The sequence below is a fragment of the Elephantulus edwardii genome, unplaced genomic scaffold (assembly GCF_000299155.1).
Source record: "Elephantulus edwardii isolate Elephantulus edwardi_28Jun2011 unplaced genomic scaffold, EleEdw1.0 scaffold00258, whole genome shotgun sequence".
NCBI lineage: Eukaryota > Metazoa > Chordata > Mammalia > Macroscelidea > Macroscelididae > Elephantulus > Elephantulus edwardii.
This window is the reverse complement of record NW_006400008.1, coordinates 2,702,856-2,725,263: the sequence shown is the minus strand read 5'-3', so window position 1 is coordinate 2,725,263 and position 22,408 is coordinate 2,702,856. Positions and strand designations below refer to the sequence as shown.

Here is a 22,408-nt window from a genome sequence, read left to right as displayed (position 1 = left end):
GGTCCTAGACAGCAGGTTTGCCCAGAGCAGTATGTCTTTTGATCTCGACTGCTTCCTCCATGGATGTTGACTATGGATTCTAATTAAGTTAAATTGTTGACAACTTCAATCTTTCTCCATTTACCATGATTTTGTCTATTGGTCCTGTTATGAGAATTTTTATTCTCCTAACATTGAGATATAATCTGTGCTTACAGCTGTAGTCTTTAATCTTCAGTAAGTGCTTCTAGTCCTTTTCCCCTTTAGCAAGCAGCATTGTGCTACCAACGTAATGCAGGTTTCTGATGAGTCTTCTAATCCAACTCCTTGGATTATTTGTTCAGCATACAAATTAATGGATACAGTGAGAAGATACACCCCTGCCACATATCTTTCCTGTTTTTAAACCTTGTGATATGATATTTCCTTGTTCTGTTTGAACTACGGTTTCTTGGTTCGGATACAAGTTCTGAATAAACACATTTATGTGTTTTGGCCTTCCTGTACTTTTTTACATTATCCATATTTATTGTGATCCAGAGTTTCTTTTGAATTCTAGCAGTTCCCCGATCAGCTGTTTTTTAAATAATTTTTAGAAGCTATCACATGTGTATAATAGTAATGATTCTGTTCAATAATTTTCACATTCTGTTGAATTACCTTTTTTGGTAATGGGCATAAATATAGATCTTTTTCAGTTGATTGGCTGTGTAGCTGGCTTCTAGCTACCTGATTTGATTGTATGCCAGTTCCAAGAGGTTTCGGTTTTGTTGATGCCTCCACTACAGATTGGATTTCTTACTTAAAAACCATTGATTATTTTTTTTTTTTAATTACATGCTACCTCCTGAGTTATTTTAGTTGTGATCAACTCTTTTTGGTACATTAAATGTCCTTACCTTCTATCTTGTGGTGCATTCTGCAGCATTCATTATGTTGCCCAGAGGCTTTCATTGTTGTAATTTGAGACTTGAGTTTTTTTCTTCGGTTCTTTGAGCTTTACCAATGCCGAATGTTCTTCCCTTTTGATGTCACTAGGGGAGCTTGTCTTAACTGATGGAATTTTGAGTTGTTTCATGTCGTGTAAAAGTTAGACATTGAATGATGAAGACCAAAGAGTAATGGATCCCTTTGCATTGCATTGTTGGTAAAGAGTATTTTATGTTCCATGGACTGCCAGAAGAATGAATAGAACAGTACTGTCTTAGATGAGTTGCAGACAGAGTGCTCCTTCGAGGCAAGAATGGTGACTTTGTCTCACATACTTTGGGAATCTTATTAGGAGGGGCCAGTTCCCAGAGAAGGATATCATGCTTAGAGAAGGACACTATGCCTAGAAAGGTAGAAGGGCGGTGACAACAACTATAATGTGTTTGAACACAGTAAAGATTGTAAGAATTGTGCCAGATTGGACAAGATTTCAGTCAGTTGTACATAAAGATGATATGCATCAGAATTAAATCCATGGCACCTAACAACAATAATGTGAGAAGGGAAAAGACACCTTAGGATCTTGAAGCTATTTAACTTCTCTGTGATTTCTCCATCTGTAAATAGACCATAAAGTAAATAGTAGATCCACAATATTATAAATACAAATCTTATGTTAAGTGTTAAATATGTGTTAGCTGCTGTGGTACATTTGAACCAGGCAGGAGAGCAAGAGAAATAACTGTCTGTATTGCCGTGCTATTAGAAAATTATTATTGAAGGAATTGAGCTAGCATGCCACCAGATTTGTTGTTGTTGTTGTTAAGTGCCCTCAAGTGGCAGGCAACTCATAGCTACCCTATGAAGGAGAGTCCTCGACGCTTGGGTGCCTTTCATCCTCTCTCCAGGTTCATAGGGTTTCCGGAGGCAAGCTATTATGGAAGTGGATGACACTCCTCCTTCCAAGCTTGCTTTAATCGGGGAGCTCCACCCCACTCTCTGTCCGCATTGGGTAACTAACAATTAATGCATTTGACACTCAGTGTTGCAGTGTTCAGCCTCACAGCAACAACAAGTTACCGCTGTACAGCAACTTGTACACCAGGGCTATATGACCTAGAGGAATTTCTGAACAAAAACAATGAAAGACAGGCCTGAGGGCCACGGATTAAAAGTCACCCACCTTTGGCTTGGTAGCATCGCTTTCTGTCCACTGGGCCAGCTGATCTCTCTCTCTAGGTTTACTTCATATTAATACTTTAGTGTTTTGGAAAAATTGCTGCTGTTTACAGTCAAGATAGAAATATTTGAACTCACTTTGAAGTTTGTTTTTTTTTCTTTCTTTTTAAATTAGGTCTGTAGAGTCTATTTTCAGAAGACGTGATTACACTTAGTATTTTTTTTTCAATTTTTTTAAAATTTTATTATTTGTGCGTGTGCGTGTACTGTCAAATCAGATCTGACTGGTACAGGAGGGGATTGTCCCTCCTTCCCCGGCAGAGCATCTGGTGGATTCGAACCGTGCTCCTCTGGGATTGCAGTGCAGCTTCTTGCCACTAGGCCACCAGAACTCCCCTACATTTAGTATTTTTTACCCCCATTTTAAAAAAGAATGCATTCTTAATCACTTTTATGAGTTTTCTAAGTGATGTTTGGTGACATTTGCGGACAAGATTTTCTAGGTGAAGAGCTTAAGTTAAGACCTAGGATCCCAAGAAATAGTTTATAAGTAGAAACATTAGGAAAACAAAAGTGGCAGTGAAATGACAGGAGTTTAGCAGTTGTGAGCTGTACATTCTTTCTAAGAAAATTACTGATTGGTCACATCATCATCATTGGTTAACACATTAGATTTTGAAGAGTCAGCTGCTCTTGTTACATTTTTCTTGTTACATTCCTAGTTATTCCTGTTGAGGGATTTTTTATTTATTTTTTTGGTGTATTTTGTTGGTTCTCTCTCTTCTTTCTAACTTCTTTAATGTTTATGTACCATTGTTGTTGTTGCTGTTATATGCCATCAAGTCACCTGTGACTCATAGCAACCTTTTGTACAACAGCCCTAAACCCTACTCTATCCCGTGCTGATCTTATTGTCTCTTACACACCTACCTCCATTACCCCAGTCACTGAATCGATTAATCTCATCAAGAAGGGTCTTTCTTTCTTGTGCTGTCCCTCGACCCTCCCAAGCATGACATCTCTCTCCAAGGACTGGTCCCCCCTTGCAATCTGTTCATAGTTTATCAGATGAAGATTCAGAATCCTTGCTTCCAAGGAACAGCCTGGTCTCACCTTCTCTAGGATGAAACTGTTTGGTTTTCTAGCAGTATATGGTATATTCAGTACTCTTCTCCAGCACTACAGCTCAACAGCTCAAAGGCATCATTTCTTTTCCTGTCATCCCTAGTCATTTTCCAGCTCTCTGATGCATAGAAAGTGATTGCAAAGACTATGGCCTGCATCAGGCATACCTTAGTCTCCAGACTGACATTGTTGCTCTTCAGTACTTTGGAGAGGTCTCTGACAGCAGACTTTCCCAATGCAATTAGTCTTTTAATTTCCAGGCTGCTGGTACTAAGAGTGTAGATTGTGGAGCTAAGCAAACTAAAGCTGTTAACAATCTGTGTCTTCACCATCTATCATGATACTGCCAGTCTGCCCAGTGGTGAGAATCTTTATTTTCTTGATGGTGAGCTTCAGTTCATACTGAATGCTTCAGTTCTTGACCTTCTGCAGCAAGCGCTTCAGGTCCTCCTCAGTTTCAGCAAGCAAGGTTGTGTTATGTGCATAACATACATTGTTGATGAGTCTTCCTCCAATCCTGATGCCACATTTCTCCTCATAGAGCCTAGCCTCCTGGACAATATGTTCTGCATATAGGTTGAAAAGGTATGGGGTAAGACACGTCCCTGGTGTACATCCTTCCCAATTTTGAACTGTGCAGTGTTTCCTTGCTCTGTCCTAACAGCTGCCTCCTGGTCCAAGTATAGGTTTCACATTAGCACAATCAAGTGTTCTGGTATTCGCATTCTTCTTAGAGTCAGCCACAGTGTGTTGTGATCCACACAGTCAAATGCCTTTGCATAGTCAATGAAACACAGACAGACATTTCTCTGGTACTCCCTGCTTTCAGCCAAAATCCTTCTAACATTAACTGTAATATCTCTAGTACCATAGCGTCTGCTAAACCCAGACTACACTTCTGACATTTCTCTGTTGATGTGCTGTTCCAGTTGGTTTGTTTTTTTTATAGTTTTCAGCAGAATCTTGGCTTGCATGTGATATTAGCGATATTATTCGATAATTTCCACACTGACGGATCAACTTTCTTTCGAATGGAAACAAATAGAGATTTTTTTTCCAGTCATTTGAGTAGGTGGCTGTCCGTCAGATAAGGTTCAGGTATTCTCTTAGTTCTTACTCTGATTTTATTCTTAAATATCTTATGCTTTAAGCCGTCTTTAAATGCCACCTATGCTTGGATCCATAATCAACACTCTTGGCACTAGCAGTTAAGAATTCAAAAGATGAATTGCATTAGGAAATCTGTTGTTAGAGTGCTAAAGATTAACAGTATCAGTTTAGAGACTAAGATGTATCTGATCCAGGCCATGGTATTCACAATTACTTGCTATGCATCAGAAAGCCGGAAAACGATGACAGAGATGACACTTCATCTCACATACTTTCAGCATGTTGCAAGCAGGGCCTGTTCCTTAGAAAGAGACATCATGCTTGGTAAGATGGAGGGACCATGAAAGAGAGAAAGATCCTCAACCAGGTGGATTGACAGAGTGACTGCAGCAGTGGGCTCACGTGTACCAGAGATTGTGAGGATAATACAGGATAGAACAGTGTGAAGATCTGTTGTTTATAGTGTAGCTATGAATCAGACTTGATTATATGTCACCTAACAACAGCATATTCAAAACATTCAAATTTCTGCAGCCCTCTCTTGTCTATCACCTTGATAGTTTCTTAGTTTTTTAGTCTTAAGGCATTTCAAATGGAACATTTCTGAAACCGCTGACCCTTAATCTATTATCCCTGTTATATTCTCTTTCTTACTGGTTAGCGTGTGGGATAAAGCCAAAAACCTTTGAGTTATCTTTGTACTTTTTTTTGTGTGTGAGTGTGTGTGTATGGTGGTGGTGTTATTAGACACCTTTCAGTCAATTCTGACTCATGGAAATTTCATTGAAATGAAACAAAGCTTGGTTCTGCACCATTCTCTTAATAATGGTTGTTTGGAACCCTTGTGGAAACAACTGTGCCATTTCAGCTGAGGGTCTTTCTCTGTTTTGATGGCCTTCGACTTTTCCAAGCATGACATCCTTCTCCAGGGACTTCTGATAACTTATCTGCAATGCATGAGACAAAGCCTAAGGAACATTGTGGCTGCTCTTCTAAGACAGAGTCAGTGGATAGAAACGTGAAGGATAAATTGATCATGCTAAACACCTTGGTGGTATCTTTGACTCCTTTTTCATATGTTATATAAAATCTGGGTAGAAACTTTCTTAGGCTTTGTTGTGGATTAAGTTTTATCACAGTGAAATGTGTGCTAAAAATTCTGGACTCTGTGCCCTTAGTTATAAGTCCACTTGGGAATGGATTTTTGTTGATAATGAGGCAGGATACATGTACAGTGGATCTTGAGTCATTTGCTTTGAGATGTGCCTTAGATTAGATTATCTAAAAAAACAAAGTCAGTGAAGCTTTTATATGGGGATATATAGAGAGAAATGTATTTCAGGGAAATGACTTAAACTCCTGAAGAAACCAGCAATTATCTTGGTTTTTTATGACAAGCTAGACACTTTTTCTGACTTAAGTTTTGTTGTTTTGCACCTTTAATGTGGAATCAATTGACAGCTTACCCTTCTCAGCAGGTTTTCAGAGGTAGTAAATAGCATGAAAAGTCATTGCTTACCCTTCCCCTGTGGAGCAGCTAGTGGATTTAAAGCGTCAAGCCTTTGGGATTGCAGTGCAGCTTTTTACCCACGAGGCCACCAGAACTCCCTGAGTTATGTAGCTGCTGACAAACACGAGATTGGCAAGTAATATGACAGGCTATTGGTACTTGAGGCTGATGATTCCAAGATCAGCAAGCCACTAGCTCAAGTCCAGTCACAGTTCAGATGAAGCAAAAATTAAGAAAGCTTTCCTGGATGATCATATATATTTGATGCTGACCACACTTCTGAAGAAAATCCCCTTCAACTGATTGTCACTCATAGCAAATCTCAAGGTAATTATTACATTCTGTCAGATCTTGTCAAGGGAGTGCTTGTAGTCAATAAAAGCCCATCAAGACAGTGACTCTGTCACAGCTGCCAACAGCTAGTGAATAGTTATGCTTCATCCCAACAACTCTTAAATCATTGAATTTTGCCAACAACCAAGTGAGCAAAACTTGAAAGTAGGTTCTTCCTCAGTTGAGCCTTGAAATGCTTAATTTCTTGGCTGACAACTTGATTGTAGAAATGAGAGAAACCCTGAGCCTAAGGATTTAACTAAACTGCTTTTGGCTAATCCATTAGTAGTGAACTTGAACTGCCAGAGAGACACTGCCTTTGGCCTAACAGCACAACTCCCTATAGTCCATGCCACCAGACCACCCTTAGTCTATCTAAAAAAACTTCATTGTCATTGAGTTGAAACTTGACTCATAGCTGATCTCCCAATAGGTTTTCAGAGGCTGTATATCACATGGGAGGAGATTACCCATCTTCCTCCTGCAGAGCTGGTGGATTTGAACCACCTACCATGGACTGCTAGGAAAACAAGCAGATTTGTCCTGGAAAGGGTTAAACCGGGTGGCTCCTTGGAGGCAAGGATTCTGAGGCTCCGTCTAACATACTTTGGACATGTTGTGAGGAGAGACCGGTCCTTAGAGAGGGACATCATGCTTGGGAGGGTGGAGGGGCAGCACAGGAGAGGAAGGCCCTCTATGAGGTGGATTAATTCAGTGACTGGGATAATTGGGATGGGAGGGTCAGAGACAGTGCGATTGGCACAGGACAGAGCGGAGTTTAGGGCTGTTGTACATAGGGTCGCTATGAGTTGCAAGTGACTCAACGGCACATAACAACAACAACACCACCTTTTGGTTGGCAGCACAACTTCATATCCAGTTGGTCATAAGAGCTCCTGTGGTCTGTCAAAGATCTGTCTAGAATGTTGATATCTCTTCTTCCCTCACTTTCCAAAATCTGCTTTAAGTGTCGTGATTTTTTTTCCATTTTTTAAAAAATTTTCTTGGTTTCTGTCATAATTTTTATAATTCTTTTGGTTTCTGTTATAATATTTATTATATCCCTTGCTTTTTAAATTTCCCCTGCTTGTTTCAAGGTCAGTTCTTCCCCTCCTCACCCCCATCTTCCTTCCCTCCCCGCCCTAGTATCTTGTAGAAGGAGAGTTGATGCCTTCGAGCTGTGGAGAGTTGATGCCTTTGAGCAGTGGTGCTGGAGAAGAGTATGGACTTCTCGGAGGACAGACAGGTTCATCCTGGAGAGGGTGAAGCCAGGATGCTTCTTGGAGGCAAGGATTCTGAAGCTCCATTTGACATATTTTGAACATGTTGCAAGGCAGGATCAGTCCTTGGAGAGGGATGTCATGATTGGGAGGGTGGAGAGACAGCACAGGAGAGGAAGACCTTCGATGAGCTTGATTGATTCAGTGACTGGGGTAGGTGTGTTGGAGACGATAAGATTAGCAAGGGATAGAGCAGGGTTTAGGGCTGTTGAACATAGGGTCGCTTTGAGTCACAGGCGATTTGATGGCATATAACAACAACAACAACAGTATCTTAAAATATACATGTTGGTACTGTTGTTGTTGTGTACCATTGAGTTGGAACCGACTCATAGCTGACCTTCTAGCGGTTTATAGAGGCTGTGAATTGCACAGGAAGAGATTGCTTATTCCCCCCTCCCCAACAGTAGCTGGTGGATTTGAACTGTATGCCTTTGCGATGGCAGCACAGCTTCTTACCACTAGGCCACTGGAGTGCCTTACTAGAGATTCTTTTTCTAATATAGATGTCTAATACTAGAAATTACCCTCTAAGCCTTGTATTAGTTCCATGTCATATCTTTAGATATGGTATGTTTTCTTTTCAGAGGAGCCCTGGTGGCACAGCAGTAGTCAAAATGCTCATTACTTGAGAATTTGGTGCTTTTAACTTTTCAGCTGCTTCATGGGACAAAGTTGTGGCAGTCTCTTCCTTTAGAGTTTGGTGTTTTATTAAATTCAGAATATTTTGTATGTTTGCAAAGATTTTTATCTTTGATTTATACTTAGATGTATATTGCTTAATTTTAAAATATTTGTTTTCATGATTTATTTTTGTTAGTGGTTTCTAATTTTATTCTGTTGTAGTTGGAAAATATACTTTGTATGACTTAGAATTTGAAATTTACTGAGAATTATTTTTTGACCTAGCTTGCCTGTCTTAAGACTCAAACTCAAGTCATGGCTGTGGAGTCAGAACCATCTCATAGCTTACTGTCCAGTGGGTTTTGCACAGGAGAAAACAATATTTCTCCTTAAAGTAATTGGTGGATTCAAACCACCTGCCTTTGGGTTGAATGCAGACCTTTTTACCACCAGGCCACCATAGCTCCCTAGCATACAACCTTTTCTTAAGAAAGCTCCATGTTGGGGGTGGGGTGGGGTGGGGAGAAAAGTGCAACAGTGAATGAATGGAATTCCAAAATCTCTGTAGATGTTCATTGAAATTAATAATAATATAAACAAAAGAAGAAAAAGAAGAAAGCTCTATGTGTATTTCAAGTATGTATTCTGCATTCCTTATTCTCCATTTGCCATTACTCAGTTAATAGTGTTGTAGTCATCTTTACTCATGCTGATCTTTTATCTTTGCTCTATCAACATGAAGAGTTGTACACTAAAATCTAATCATTCTTGTTGAATTGTCTATTTTTCTATTTCTTTACTTTTTATTTTATGTATTTTAAAGTTCTGTTATTAGGTCATATACAATTCTAAATTATTCTAAAACTTTTAATGTATTAACTTCTTTTATTATGAACTTTTCTCTAGTAATATTTACCTTCAAATCTGTTTTAGCTAATTTTAATATTTTTTTCCTCCAGTTGTTAGTATTTACATGATGTCTCTTTTTCGAACCTGTTTTTCCAGACTAATTGCATCTTTGAATCTAAGATGTGTATCTTACAAGCATATATGGGCAAGTCTTGGGTTTGTTTTTTTTTAATCTACTCTAACAATCCTTCCTATTTAATTGGAATGGAATGTTTGGGCTTCTAGATGGAACCCCTTGAGGACATGAGTCTTGTGAAAAGTGAGGGCAACATGGAGATGGTCAAATCTGACCTCTACTAATTCCACAAGGGGAAATAAACCTCATCAGAAGCATCCAAAACACAGAACTAATGTCCATGAGATCAGGCATGCCTCTCTCATTCCCACACTCCTTCTACTAATTCTAACAAATCCTACTATTCTACTGAGTATGAAATTTATTGTAAGAGCTTACAGACTACACAGAGTCATACTCACAGTTAAGGGGTTTATTAGGGAAGTTAACAGGTTCCAGTTCAGTTTGGTAGTTGGATGCAATTCCTCAGTCTAGTCAGCTTCTTGACTTTGCTCATAGGCCCTTTGAGCTTCAATCTTATAGTTTAGCTCAATGTTGCAAAGTTCCCTTAGTCATGTTATGGTGCCTTCTCTCCATATGGTGTCTTCTCTCAGTCTTCCAGCAAACTTGGGTGAAGACTGTTGTCTCAGGCTCTGTGGGACATCAGGTCCAAGTCAGTTCTGTTTCATGTAGGTCTCTGGTTCTCTGCTGAGGCTGCTCTTATGTAGATATTGGTCTGACTGGCACAGGAATTTCTGGCCCTAAAGGATATGTGCTGTTTCCTCTTTCTTGTTGATGTTTAGATTCCCCCTTTCTGCTGTTAAATCAGCTCAATCAATTTAATGGCAAGACTAGCTAACGTTCATGGTCTAATGCGTCCAGTGGGCTTGTTCCTTCCCATCCATGTAGCAAAATAAAAGTTAGTCAATGTCTAGGGAAATCATTTTGAACAGTAAACTGTTGACATCACAGTTCTAGATAGGGCAGTGGGAATACCAGAACACCTGACTGTGCTCGTGCAAAACCTCTACTTGGACCAAGAGGCAGTCATCCGAATAGAGCAGGGAGATACTGCATGGTTCATTTCCCCACTTAACTAATTTCATCTCCTTGTCAAAACTCCGTTGACCAAAAAAACAAACAAATGTAAACCTCAGTTGATCATAACTAGATGAGCTGATTTCTGGGTTCTCAATTCTATTTCATTAATCTATGTGTCGGTCATTGTACCAGTATCATGTTCTCTTCACCACCATAGCTGTGTAGTAGGATTTGAGATCAAGGGTGAGATACCTCCTACCTTGTTTCTCTTTTTAAGGAGTGTTTTGCTTATTCAGAGTCTCTTTCCATTTCAGATGAAATTGAAAATTGCCTTTTCCATCTTGTTGAAGAATGGAATTGGTATTTGTATTGGGATTGCATTGAATTTGTAGATTGCCTTTGACAGAATTGTTATTTTCACAATATTGAGTCTTCCTATCCAAGAGCATGGTACATTCTTCCAATTCTCCAGTTTTTTTTTTTTTTTTTTTTGTTTTTTGTAGTAATGTTTTGAAATTTTCTTTGAAGAGGTCTTTTGTGTTTCTAGTTAGATTTACTCCCAAGCATTTAATCTTTTGACTAGATATTATGATGGGTATTGTTTTTCTTTGCTCCATTTCTGTATTTGTCATTGTAGAGAAAGCCACCTGGTTTTTGTATGTTGATCTTATATCCTGCCACTTTTGCTGAATTGGTCAACTATGTCCAGTAGTTTTCTTGCTGAGTCTTTAAGGTTTTCTAAGCATACTATCATATCATTTGCATGTAGAAATAATTTTACCTCCTCTTTTCCAATTTGTGTACTTGTTATTTCCTTCTCTTATTGCTATCGCTAAGACTTTCATTACAATACTGAATAGGAGATGACAGTGGGCATCCTTTCCTAATTCCTGTTCTCAAAGGGAATGCTTTTAATCTCTCTCCATCTTGCCTCTTGGTTTTGCATATAAACTTTTTACTATGTTGAGGAAATTCTTTTTATTCATATCTGTTGAGTGTTTTAATCAGGAAAAGGTGTTGGATTTTGTTAAAGGTCTTTTCATCATTTGCTAGATCATGGAGTTCTTGTTCTTTGCTTTGTTATTGTGATGAATTACACAGATTGTTTTTCTTATGTTGATCCATCCTTGCATACCTGTTATGAATCCCACTTGGTCATGTTGTTATGTGCTGTTGAGTTGCTTGAGACTCATAGTGACCCTATGTAAAAGAGCCCTAAACCCTGCTCTATTCTGTGCTAACCTCACTGTCTCTGACTCACTCCTATTACCTCAATCACTGAATCGATCCATCTCTTCAAGGGTCTTCCTTTCTAGTGCTGTCCTTCCACTCTCTCAAATATGATGTCCCTCTTCAAGGACTGGACCTCCTTACATCATGCCCAAAGTATGTCAAAAGCTTCTAAAGCCTTTCCTCCAAGGAACAGCCCAGTTTTATACTCTCTAGGACAAACCTATTTGTTTTCCTAGCAGTCCATGATATATTGTATACTCTTCTCCTGCACCACAGCTCAAAGGTATCAATTCTCTTTCTATCATCTCTGGTCACTGCCCAGCTCTCTGACGTATTGCACACAATTGCAAAGACTATGACCTGGATCAGATGCACCTTAGTCTCCAATGACTGATGTCATTGCTCTTCAGTATTCTGGAGAGGTCCCTGAGAGCTGACTTTCCTAATGTTAATTAGTCTCTTGATTTCCTGGCTGCTGGTACCAAGATTGTTGACTGTGGAGCCAAGTAAACTAAAAGTGTTCACAATCTCAATCTCTTCACCATCCGTAATGATACTACCCAGTGGTGACAGTCTTTGTTTTCTTGATGTTGAGCTTCAGTCCATATTGAAGGCTGCAGTCCTTGACCTTCTGGAGCTAGTGCTTCAGGTCCTCAGTTTCAGCAAGCAGGGTTGTATGATCTGCATAACTCAGGTTGTTGATGACTCTTTCTCCAATCTTGATGTCACATTCCTTCTCTTATAGCCCAGCATCCCAGATGATTTGTTCTGCATACAGATTGAAAAGGTATAGAGACAGAATACATCCCTGGTGGACACTCTTCCCAATTTTGAACCATGCAGTTTCTCCTTGCTCTGTTCTGATGACTGCCTCTTGGTTCAAGTATAGGTTTCACATAAGCCCAATCACATGTTTGGGGATTCCCATTCTTCTCACAATCAACCACAGCTTGTGATCCACACAGTCAAAAGCCTTTGCATAGTCAATGAAGCCTAGAAGACATTCCTCTGGTATTCTCTGTTTCCTCATATGTGAAAAAGCTTCCTCATATAGGGACCTAGATATAAAAAGGCACACTTTACAGATCTTGCTGCTGATGTTCCTCTTTGGTTGCTTTCCTATCCCTTTTATCTCTCTTGAGAGAAGGATTTACAGCCCCAGGAAAACAATTCTTATATTGATCAGGGCTGTGTTACATTCCACAATTAATCCCTTTGCAGCTATGCATTTTACCATATCATGGGAGATCAATACATAGCTTCTATATTATATCAGGATGACAGAAGAAGAGTTTGCCTTTGAGCTGTAGTGTTGGAGAAGTGTTCCGAACATCCTATGGATTGCCAAAAGAATAGACATGTCTTGGAGAGGGGGCAGCCATAGTGTTCTTTGAAGGCAAAGACAGTGAGGCTTTATCTCACATACTTTGAACATGTTGCTAGGAGGGGCTATTTATTCCTAGAATAGGGACATGATGCTTGGAAAGGTAGAGGTTTAGTGAAGGAGAGGAAGACCCTTAAGCAGGTGGATTGACAATGGTGACTGCCACAGTGGGCTTTAATATGTTAGGAAGAATGGTGATAGCACAGGTTAGGGCAGACTTCAGATCTATTGTTCATAAGGTCACTGTTGGTTATACTTGACTTGATGGCACCTGCCCTCAACATTCTATCATTACATTTGTATCTTTTGGTGACACACACAATTCAGTCCATAAGAGGTGTGGGAGCACTGTAGTATCACGTGGATTTTAGGCTTGGTTGGTGTTGGGTTTTCTTTTTTCTTTTTTTTTTAATACACCCCAAAAACCTCTTATCCGCAACACCGTATTTCAATCTTTAAGTCACATTTAAATCTTGAGTGGTGGCTGGAGTTTACAGTCCCAAGTATCCCTCAGAAAGTAGAGTGAATGACAAAAAAAGGGACTTGGCAGCTAAAAGGAAGATGAATACTGGATATAGAACTAGTGACTTTGAACCCCAGATATCTTCAGCTGGATAAATGAATAATTTTAGAAGGCTTTTAGAGTTCCCAGACTTTTTTTTTTATTTGACCCTTTAAAAAAAGTAAAAACAGCTTTCATAAGGAATAATTATACCATCAGAGTTTTTTTAGTTTGTTATTTTTTGTGTCAGTCTTTTTATTTAAAGGTTAGCTATTTTCATTAGTAGTTAAAGGGAATGAAGACTCAAGTGACTATTATGCTGAATGAATTAACTCAGTCACAGAGGAACAAGCACAGTATAATACCACTGTTATAAAATCTATAAAATCAAAAGGATTAAGAGACATTTGGGGAGTGTGAGTTGGTGGGAGGCAGGGAGAACAGGCAGGGAAAACCAGAAGAGAATGGATGGGTAGGGTGCAGGGCCTTCAAATAGGTGAAAGGAGGGTAACTTTAAAAAGAATGGACCATAAAACATCATGAGCAAAGCAACTAATAAGCTGGTATAGGACATGCATTTGCGAATGTAAGAGTAGAGGAAGGAGGATAAATCTGTATTTATAAATGGATGAATGAAAAGTCAGTTTCTTTGTAATCTTCCAATTCATACTACAATTTTAAAAAGTTGTTATTTATAAACCTAATAAAGCAAATAAAACAAAATAAATTAAGACTGTTCAGAAACTTACTATATCCAAGTCAGTTTTCATTGTTGAGTTTGAAGCTGTAGTTTTGGGAAACAGAAATTGCCGTATTTATATCTTTAAACACTATAGGAATTATGTGTTCTTCATCATAGTTTTATTAATTGCTTTAAGAGTTGATAGCTTTTTGTAGACTTGTTTTTGCTATTTTTAGAAAGAATTTAGTTTATAGAGTTTATTTTTGCCGGTTTCAGTGACCATGAAGTTTTAAATGTTTTTGCTAACATGTTTCCTTTGATGTTAGTGATTTTATTAAACCAAATAATCTCTCTAAGCTTTTGTTTACTAGTAGCCATTTTAACAAAAACATTTAGAAGTGAAAGTATACTTTATAATGATACTAGAATTTCAGAGTGTCATAACTGTTGGAGCTAAGAATAACTTCCCTTGGAAAATAGCTTTGAGTTTGAAGCACAATTTTAAGAGAAGCAATTTCTCAGTTTCATGGCAGTTGTAGCAACAACAATTTTATTTTATTTATAGATATATGTATATAATCTCTGCTTGGCATTAGAATACATTTGAACACATAAAAATATCAATTGTATTTTTATAGTTTGATTTTTATAAAGCAAAGGAAGATATCTCTTTGAAAGAAACTGGAAGAATAGTAAGATGAATAGAAAAATGTCTTGAAATCTGGTGATAGAGAAACCAAGATTTAGAGCTGTTATCTGTCTTTAGTTAGGAGCTACTTGGGGGATGTTAGTCTCCTCTGAATACTATTTTGTTGTGGCCTAGTGGTTAAGAAGTTGTGCCTCCAACCTAAAGGCACACAATACAGTTGAGTGTACCAGCTGCCTGCAGGAGAAAAATGGACAGTCTCCTCTAGTGTGATTTGTGAGTCACCTATGAGTTGGTTCTGATTTGCTGACACATAACAGCATTAGGTGGTAATACAGAGAAACTTTTTCTTTTTTTGGACATTCTTATTCTGCCAACAGCACATGAGAACTTTGATGTTCTGCATCCTAATTTCTCTGCTACCTTGTTTCCCAACTGCTTTTTAAATTTGTCTTGTAATAAACTACCTTTGCCAGCCCTTGAACTTATTTTAGAAGCACTCTGGTGGCCTAGTCCACAGAGTTGCACTGTAAATCAAAGGCCTGTGAGTCCTTGGTTCAAACCACCTGGCTCCCCATAGAAGAAAGATGGACAATCTCTCCTCACGTTTTGGGGGGAAAAGTTAACACAGCAGATCTAGTTGTGCTCCACTCTCACATGCAGGAAGGCTGTTTGTGTGACAGATTTTAACCACCCCTGGGAACTGCACTCTTGGAATATAGTCTGTCTTACTAGGACAAGTGGTTTTGTGTATTTAAGTACTATGGTCATGGTATATGCGGTTCCAGCTTGTCTAGACTGTGCAAAATGTAACTTTGGGGTATGTGTAATTTTGATAGTCTTGACTGGTTATTTCATTAAATGTGCATATTTAACCAACCCCCAGTAAATTCCTTAGACTCTGTCACTCAAGAGACTTTTCAAAGTAGACATATTTCATATGTATTATTCCACTATACTTCTTTTTGAGTTGTAAGAGTTCTTTGTATAGTCTTTGGAGAAGTCCTCTGTTGAATTTGTATTGTGCGAAATACTGTGTATTTTGTGCCACTAGTAGGTGCAGATTAGTCTTTAAACTGACTTCATTGCTTCTTTACTTTGAGAAGGCAATTTTTAAAAATAAATGTTATAGTGATTTTAGCGAAAGTTTACAGAAAAATTGGATTTTCATTCATTCATTGTTGCATATTTTCATCCCTACCCCCACCCAGTTCATGTAAAAAAAAAAATCATTCATTGTTGCATAACATTTTCCCTCCCACCCTTTCTGTAGTCTACTTTGCTTTGCAATTCTTATTCTGGACTGTTTTCATACAAATAACACTTAATCATATAATCCTTTTAAACAGTTCTCTCCTTTATCTGTTCCAGTGCAGTATTCATTATTTATCCCCTCTTCACCTAGTTTTCCGCCAACCCTCATTTCAAACCTGTTTTATTACAGTGGTGTTAGGCAGTATTTGTGCTTTTGTTACCGAAATATTCTACTCAGCATAATGTCCTCCAGGGTCACCCATGTTGTGTAATATTCTCTGAGCTTTTTGTTTTTCAGTACTGTGTAGTATTCCATTGTGTGAACATAAAATAGGTTTTCTATCCATTCATTTGTTGATGGACACTTGAGTTGCTTCCATCTCTTTTCTAGTGGAAAGAAAAGCAGTGAACATGGGTGTGCATATATCTATTTGGGTGGCAGCTCTGGTTTCTTTAGGGTATATTCTTAGTAGTGGTGGGTCAAATAGTAGTTCTATTTCCAGCTTTTTGAGATGTGCTATACCACCTTCCATGGTGATTGTACCATTTTACACTCCCACCAGCAGTGAATTAAAGGTTCCAGTCAATTCACAACCTTACAAGCCTTTGTTGTTTCCTGCTCTGCTGAACTTTGCTGTTGTTACTGGGGTGAGATGATACCTCATGGTTCTTTTTATATGCATCTCTTTTGAGCGCTAGGGATTTTAAACATTCCTTCAGGTGTTTCTTTGCCATTTGAATGTCGTCTTTGGTGAAGTGGAGTAAGTCCTCGACAGTAGCTTTTCCCACTGCAACACATTGCATTTCTGTTTTCTTGATGCTGAGATATAATTTATAATGAAGGTTGTAGTTTTTGAGCTTCTGTAGCACATGCTCATGTCTTCTTCATGTAGAGCAAGTAAAATTGTATCACCTGCATAACACAGATTGTTAATGAGTGGTTCTATCTGTCCTGATACCAGATCTTTTTTACATAGTCCAGCTTCTTGAATGATTTGCTTAGCATACAGATTGAACAGATATGGTGAAAGGATGCATCCCTGACCTCCCTGTGAAAAGAGAAAGGGCTGTGTAGAGTTGAACAAATCTGACCTTTACCAACAACTGAAAGTGGAATTGTCCCCATCAAAGTAAACAACATTCGAAACCTAAAACTTAATTTCCTTGAGGGTCAGACATGTCCACCATGCTCCCATACCTCTTTCTACTCATTCCAGCATCATTCTTACTTCTTCACTGGGTCCAAAATCCTTGCAGTAACTTACAGACCATACAGAAACAGCACATTAGGGAAGACGAATGGCTATAATTTAATAGCAGAATAAAATCACTTAGTCAGGACAGCTGCTGAAATGTGCTCACTGGCACCTCAGCCTTGACCCTCATAGCTGTAGACTAGTGTTACAAAGCTTAGTTCTTCCATTTGTGGTTCTTCCCTCCAGTCTTCCAACAAACTTGGGCAAAAAGCTCTTAGCTCTCGTTCGGTGATGTAGCAGTCTCAAGTCTGATCTATCTCATTTTGTGTATCTGATTCTCCACTGCTCCTGCTGTGGCTGCTACTCGCATAGGCCCTGGTTGGTGCAAGAATCTCTTGTCCAAAAGGATGTGCTGTATTATCTTGCTGCTTCCTTGCTGGTGGTGGGAATCCCCAATTCTGCCACTGGATCTACTCAATTTAGTGATGAGACTAGCCAGTCCCCTTCTGGATAGGCTAACATGCCTTTTTCACATTTTCCCACCTATCCACATAGCAAAGGCAGTTGGGGGGGGTTAGGGAAGCCATTTTGAATAATAAACGAAACACCTTTCTTTGTTTTAAACCATGCTTACTCTATTTGGACAACTTCTTTATTACATCATTATATAACTGCCAAGTCACCGAGACTTATGCTCCAACTAAATTGACACACGCCATTAGCCATCTTTGTCATTGTTTACCTTTAATTGGAACTTATTCATAGCTGAGACAGTAAATCATACAGGAGGAGAATTCCCATCCTTCTCCCGTGGTGAATTTAAACCTTCTGCTTTTGAGTTAGCCACAGAAGTTCCTACCACTAGCCCACTAGAACTCTTCTTGTTCTTGCTTTTGTTGTTATGTACCATCAAGTCAGCTGTAACTCATATGACCCTGTGAACCATGGATCTGAACCTTGCCCTATCCAAAGCCAGTGTCATTGTCTCTGACACATCTGATCCCATTGCCACAGCCCTTGTTTCAATCCATCTCATCCAAGGTGGTCTTCTCTTGTACTGATCCTCTACCTTGTTGTTGTTGTTATGTGATATTGAATCGCTACGACTCATAGTGACCCTATCTATGTACAAGAGCCCTAAACCCTACTCTATCTGTGCTAACCTCACTGTCTTCAGCACATCTACTCTCATTACTTTAATCATTGACTCTATCCATTTCATTAAGGGTCTTCCTCTCCTGTGCTGTCCCTCCACTCTGCCAAACATGATATCCCTCTCCAAGGACTGGTCCCTCCTTGCAGCATGTCCAAAGTATGTCACATGAAGCTTCAGAATCCTTACCTCCAAGGAGCAGCCCAGTTTCACCCTCTCCAAGACGAACTTGTTTCTTCTCCTGGCAGTCCATGGTATATTCAATATTCTTCTCCAGCACCACAGCTTGAAGGAATCAATTCTCTTTCTGTCATCCCTAGTCACTGTCCAGCTCTCTGACGCATAGCACACAATTGCAAAGACTATGGCTAGATCAGGCATAGCTTAGTCTCCAGCCTGACGTCATTGCTCTTCAGTACTCTGGTTGGGTCCCTGATAGCTGACTTTCCCAATACAGTTAGTCTCTTGATTTCCTGGCTGCTGGTACCAAGAGAGTTGATTGTGGAATCAAGCAAACTAAAACTGTTCATAATCTCAATCTCTTCACCATTCATAATGATTCTGCCAGTTGGCCGAGTGTTGAGAATCTTTGTTTTCTTGATGTTGAACCTCAATCCATATTGAAGGCTGCAGTCCTTGATTGCATCAGGCGCTTCAGGTCCTCCTCAGTTTTTATCAGGCAGAGTTGTGTTATCTGCATAATGCAGGTTGGTGATGAATCTTCCTCCAGTCTTAATGCCACATCCTTCCTCGTACAGCCCAGCATCCCAGGTGATCTGTTTTGCATACGGATTGAAAAGGCATGGAGACAGGCCAAACTCACTCAGTATTTCTTAAGCTGAAGGAATTGAAAAACAAGTTCAAGCCACGAGTGGCAATACTTAAGGATGATTTGGACAGAATGTTAAATGATCCATGAAACATTAAAAGAAGATGGAAGGAATATACAGAGTCACTGTGCCAGAAGGAATTGGCTAACACAGAAGAATTTCATAAAACAATGTATGAGCAAGAGTCTGTGGTGATGAAGGAGGAAGCTCAAAGTGCTCTGAAAGAATTGGCAAAAAACAAGGCTTCAGGAGTTGATGGCATACCAGTTGACATATTTCAACAGATACTGTCCTAGATGTGCTCATTAAGTTGTGCCAAGAAACCTGGATGACAGCCACTTGGCCAACTGACTGGAAGAGATCCTCTACCTAAGCCCGTATTATTTTTGCCTTGCACCTTGGCATTCCAGCGTTATTAATGTCCTAAGTGTCAGATAACGGGATAGTAAGTGAAGAGAAAGTATAATTAAGTTTGAATCTATTTGTTTTCTTTTTTGTTCTTCTAATTGTTTCTCTTCTTTGACTTGTATAGGATCAATTTTACAATACTACATTTTCTTTAAAATGAGAACATTATAAAAATAACAGTATAAATTATGGCTTTTTCTTTACTTTAGCAGAGTAATTGGCAAATGCCAACTATATTTGATTTTAAGTTGGAACAAATATAAAATTAAAGTAACTTTGTACAATTAAGTGAGATAGTACACAGGAAATTCATTATGTCTGACACTGAAAATTTCTGAAAGTATAATATGACCAAGAGCCAATGGTAGCAAAAGAAGAAGTTCAAGCTGCAGTGTAGGCATTGTTAAAAAAATAAGTCCCTAGGAATCAGTGGGATGCCAGTTGACATGTTTCACCTAACAGATACAGCTCTGGATGTGCTTACCAGTTCATGTCAGGAAATTTGGAGGACAGCTACTTGGCTGAGCAACTGAGTGAGATCCATTTGTGAAAGGTGATCCCACAGAATGTGGAAATTATAAAACAATATCATTAATACAATATTATATATATATATATATATATACACATATATATATATATATACACACACACACACACATATATATATATATATATCATGTAATCAAAATATTTCTGAAGATAATCCAAAAGTGGCTAAAATAGTACATTGAGAAAGAAATCCTAGGAGCTTAAACTGGGTTTATAAGAGGCTGTGGCATGAGGGTTGTCATTGCAATTATCAGATGGATCCTGTCTGAAGGCAGAGAATACCGAAGAATATTGGTTTGTGTTTTAATTATTATTCAGAGATGTTTGACTGTATGAATCATAATAAATTGTTATGGTTTACAACTGAGAAGAATGAGAATCCTGGAATCTTAGTTATAATCACAAGAAACCTGGACCTGAACCAAGCTGTTGTCTGAACAGAGAGAGCAAGGGTTTAAATCTTGCTTTAAAATCAAGAAATGTGTGCATCAGGGTTGTAGCTTTTCTCCATACCTATTAAATCTGTATGCTGAGCTAATCATTCAAGAAGATAGGCTCTATGAAGAGGAAGGATCAGAGGAAGACTCATCAACTTGTATTAAGCAGATAGCACAACAACCTTGCTTGCTGAAAGTGAGGATGATTTGAACTACTTGATGCATAAGATCAAAGACTACACCCTTCAATATGAATTGCATTTCAACATCAAGAAGACAGAAATCCTCACCAGTGGACCAATAAGCATGATAGATGGAAAAAAGATTGATGTCAACAATTTCACCTTGTTTATATCCACACTCTTGTTACCAGCAGTCAGAGTATCAGGAGACTTACTGTATTGGGAAAGTGCTCTTAGGGACTTCTCCAAATTACTGAGGAGCAATAATGTCAGTTTGAGGAGTAAAATGTGACTGATTCAGGTTATGGTCTTTTCTGTAACTTCCTGTACATCTGAAAGCTGGGTGATGAATAAGGATGACAGAAAAAGAATTAATGCCTTTGAGTTGTGGTATTAGAGAAGAGTACTTAATATCCTACAGACTACTAAAAGAACAGATATGTCTTGGATAGGATATTTACTGACAGAATGTTCCTTGGAGGCAAAGATGACAAAATTTTGTTTTTCATACATTGGGCATATTGCTAGAATAGCTATTCTTTGGAGAGGAACCAAAATTCTTCTTTGGAAAGGGAGAGGATCAATGAAAGAGAGGAGGACCATCAGTGAAATGGACTGACACAGAAACTGCAGCAATGGGTTAAGCTGTGTCAGATATGATGAGGATGGCACAGGATATAGGACAGGGTTCCGACATGTTGTTCCTAGTGTCACTATGAGTCCTACTCGATTGGACAGCACCTTACAACAACTACATGTCCAGTATATGTACAAGCTCAGATATTAGCTGCCATGATACTAGTAGAATTATATTATCACTAAAAATTGTACATGGTTAATTAGCATTGTGATTTGTTATTGCTGTTGGTTATTGCAAGGGAGGGAATATGCTGATCAAGTATTACATATATGGGTAAAGTTATGGGTATTTGAAGTCTATTGATGGGATGACTTTGGTAAATGTGTATATAAGTAAATAATAAACAAGTGTATATATGTAAACAGTCATTTGTAGTCCAGTGGTTAAAGCACTCTTCTGCTAACTGGAAATTTGGTTGTTTGAACTCCATGAAAGAAATGATGCTGTCTTTCTGTAAAGATTTGCACCTTTGGAAACCCTAAGGGGCATATCTGCTCTTTCCTGTAGTGTAGTTTTGGTTTGGGATACCTCTGTGGCATTGGTTTGGTTTTAGATGTCTGTGTGCAATTTGGTGGCATATAACAACAGCAACAACAACAACAACATGCATATATGTATAGATTAAGTACGTATATATTTAGTAAGACTGAGTTGTTTATTTCCACAGCTCTGTATTCTGTTATATTGTTCTGTGTGTTCTTCTGGATTCCCTTTGTCTACTTCTATTACGAAGAAAAAGATGATGATGATACTAATAAATGCACTGTAAGTTTTTTTAATTTTAGAGATATTTATTTAGGAAAGAAAAGTTAAATATGTTTTTGAAGAATGATACGATGCTATTTTAAATTAAATTGATTAAATCAGTGTTACATAATGTTGTAAAACTTTTACTCAAAATCAGTAGTAAGTTATTTTTGCCACTATCTTACTTAGTGCAGTGTTCCAAATATAAATAGTAAATATAAAAATTATAAGTGAGATGCTAAAATTATTTTTTCTTATTGGGTCTGTTGAATATAAATGCATATTTTAGTTTTAAATACTGTTATACAATAGCAAGTATATTTTATATTGTTGAAGTCTTACTAAATGGTAAATTTTATTCCTCTTGACATCTAGCAAATTAAAACGGCTCTCAAGTACACTGTGGGATTTGCTCTCATTTGTGCACTTCTTCTTATAGTTGGGTAAGTCTTTAATTTATTTTCTGGAAAATTGAAATAGCATTGAA

The 22,408-nt window shown here is 38.4% G+C and overlaps 1 protein-coding gene across 1 annotated transcript in view; it reads left to right on the top strand.

Moving 5' to 3' along the window:
* Window positions 1-22,408, top strand: part of LOC102845799 (probable lysosomal cobalamin transporter-like) — a 167,070-nt gene that overhangs the window by 32,124 nt on the left and 112,538 nt on the right. The window contains exons 4-5 of the mRNA XM_006899478.1: window positions 21,842-21,939; window positions 22,297-22,364. Coding sequence (XP_006899540.1) covers window positions 21,842-21,939; window positions 22,297-22,364 — 166 coding nt within the window. The remainder of the gene's footprint in view (window positions 1-21,841; window positions 21,940-22,296; window positions 22,365-22,408) is intronic.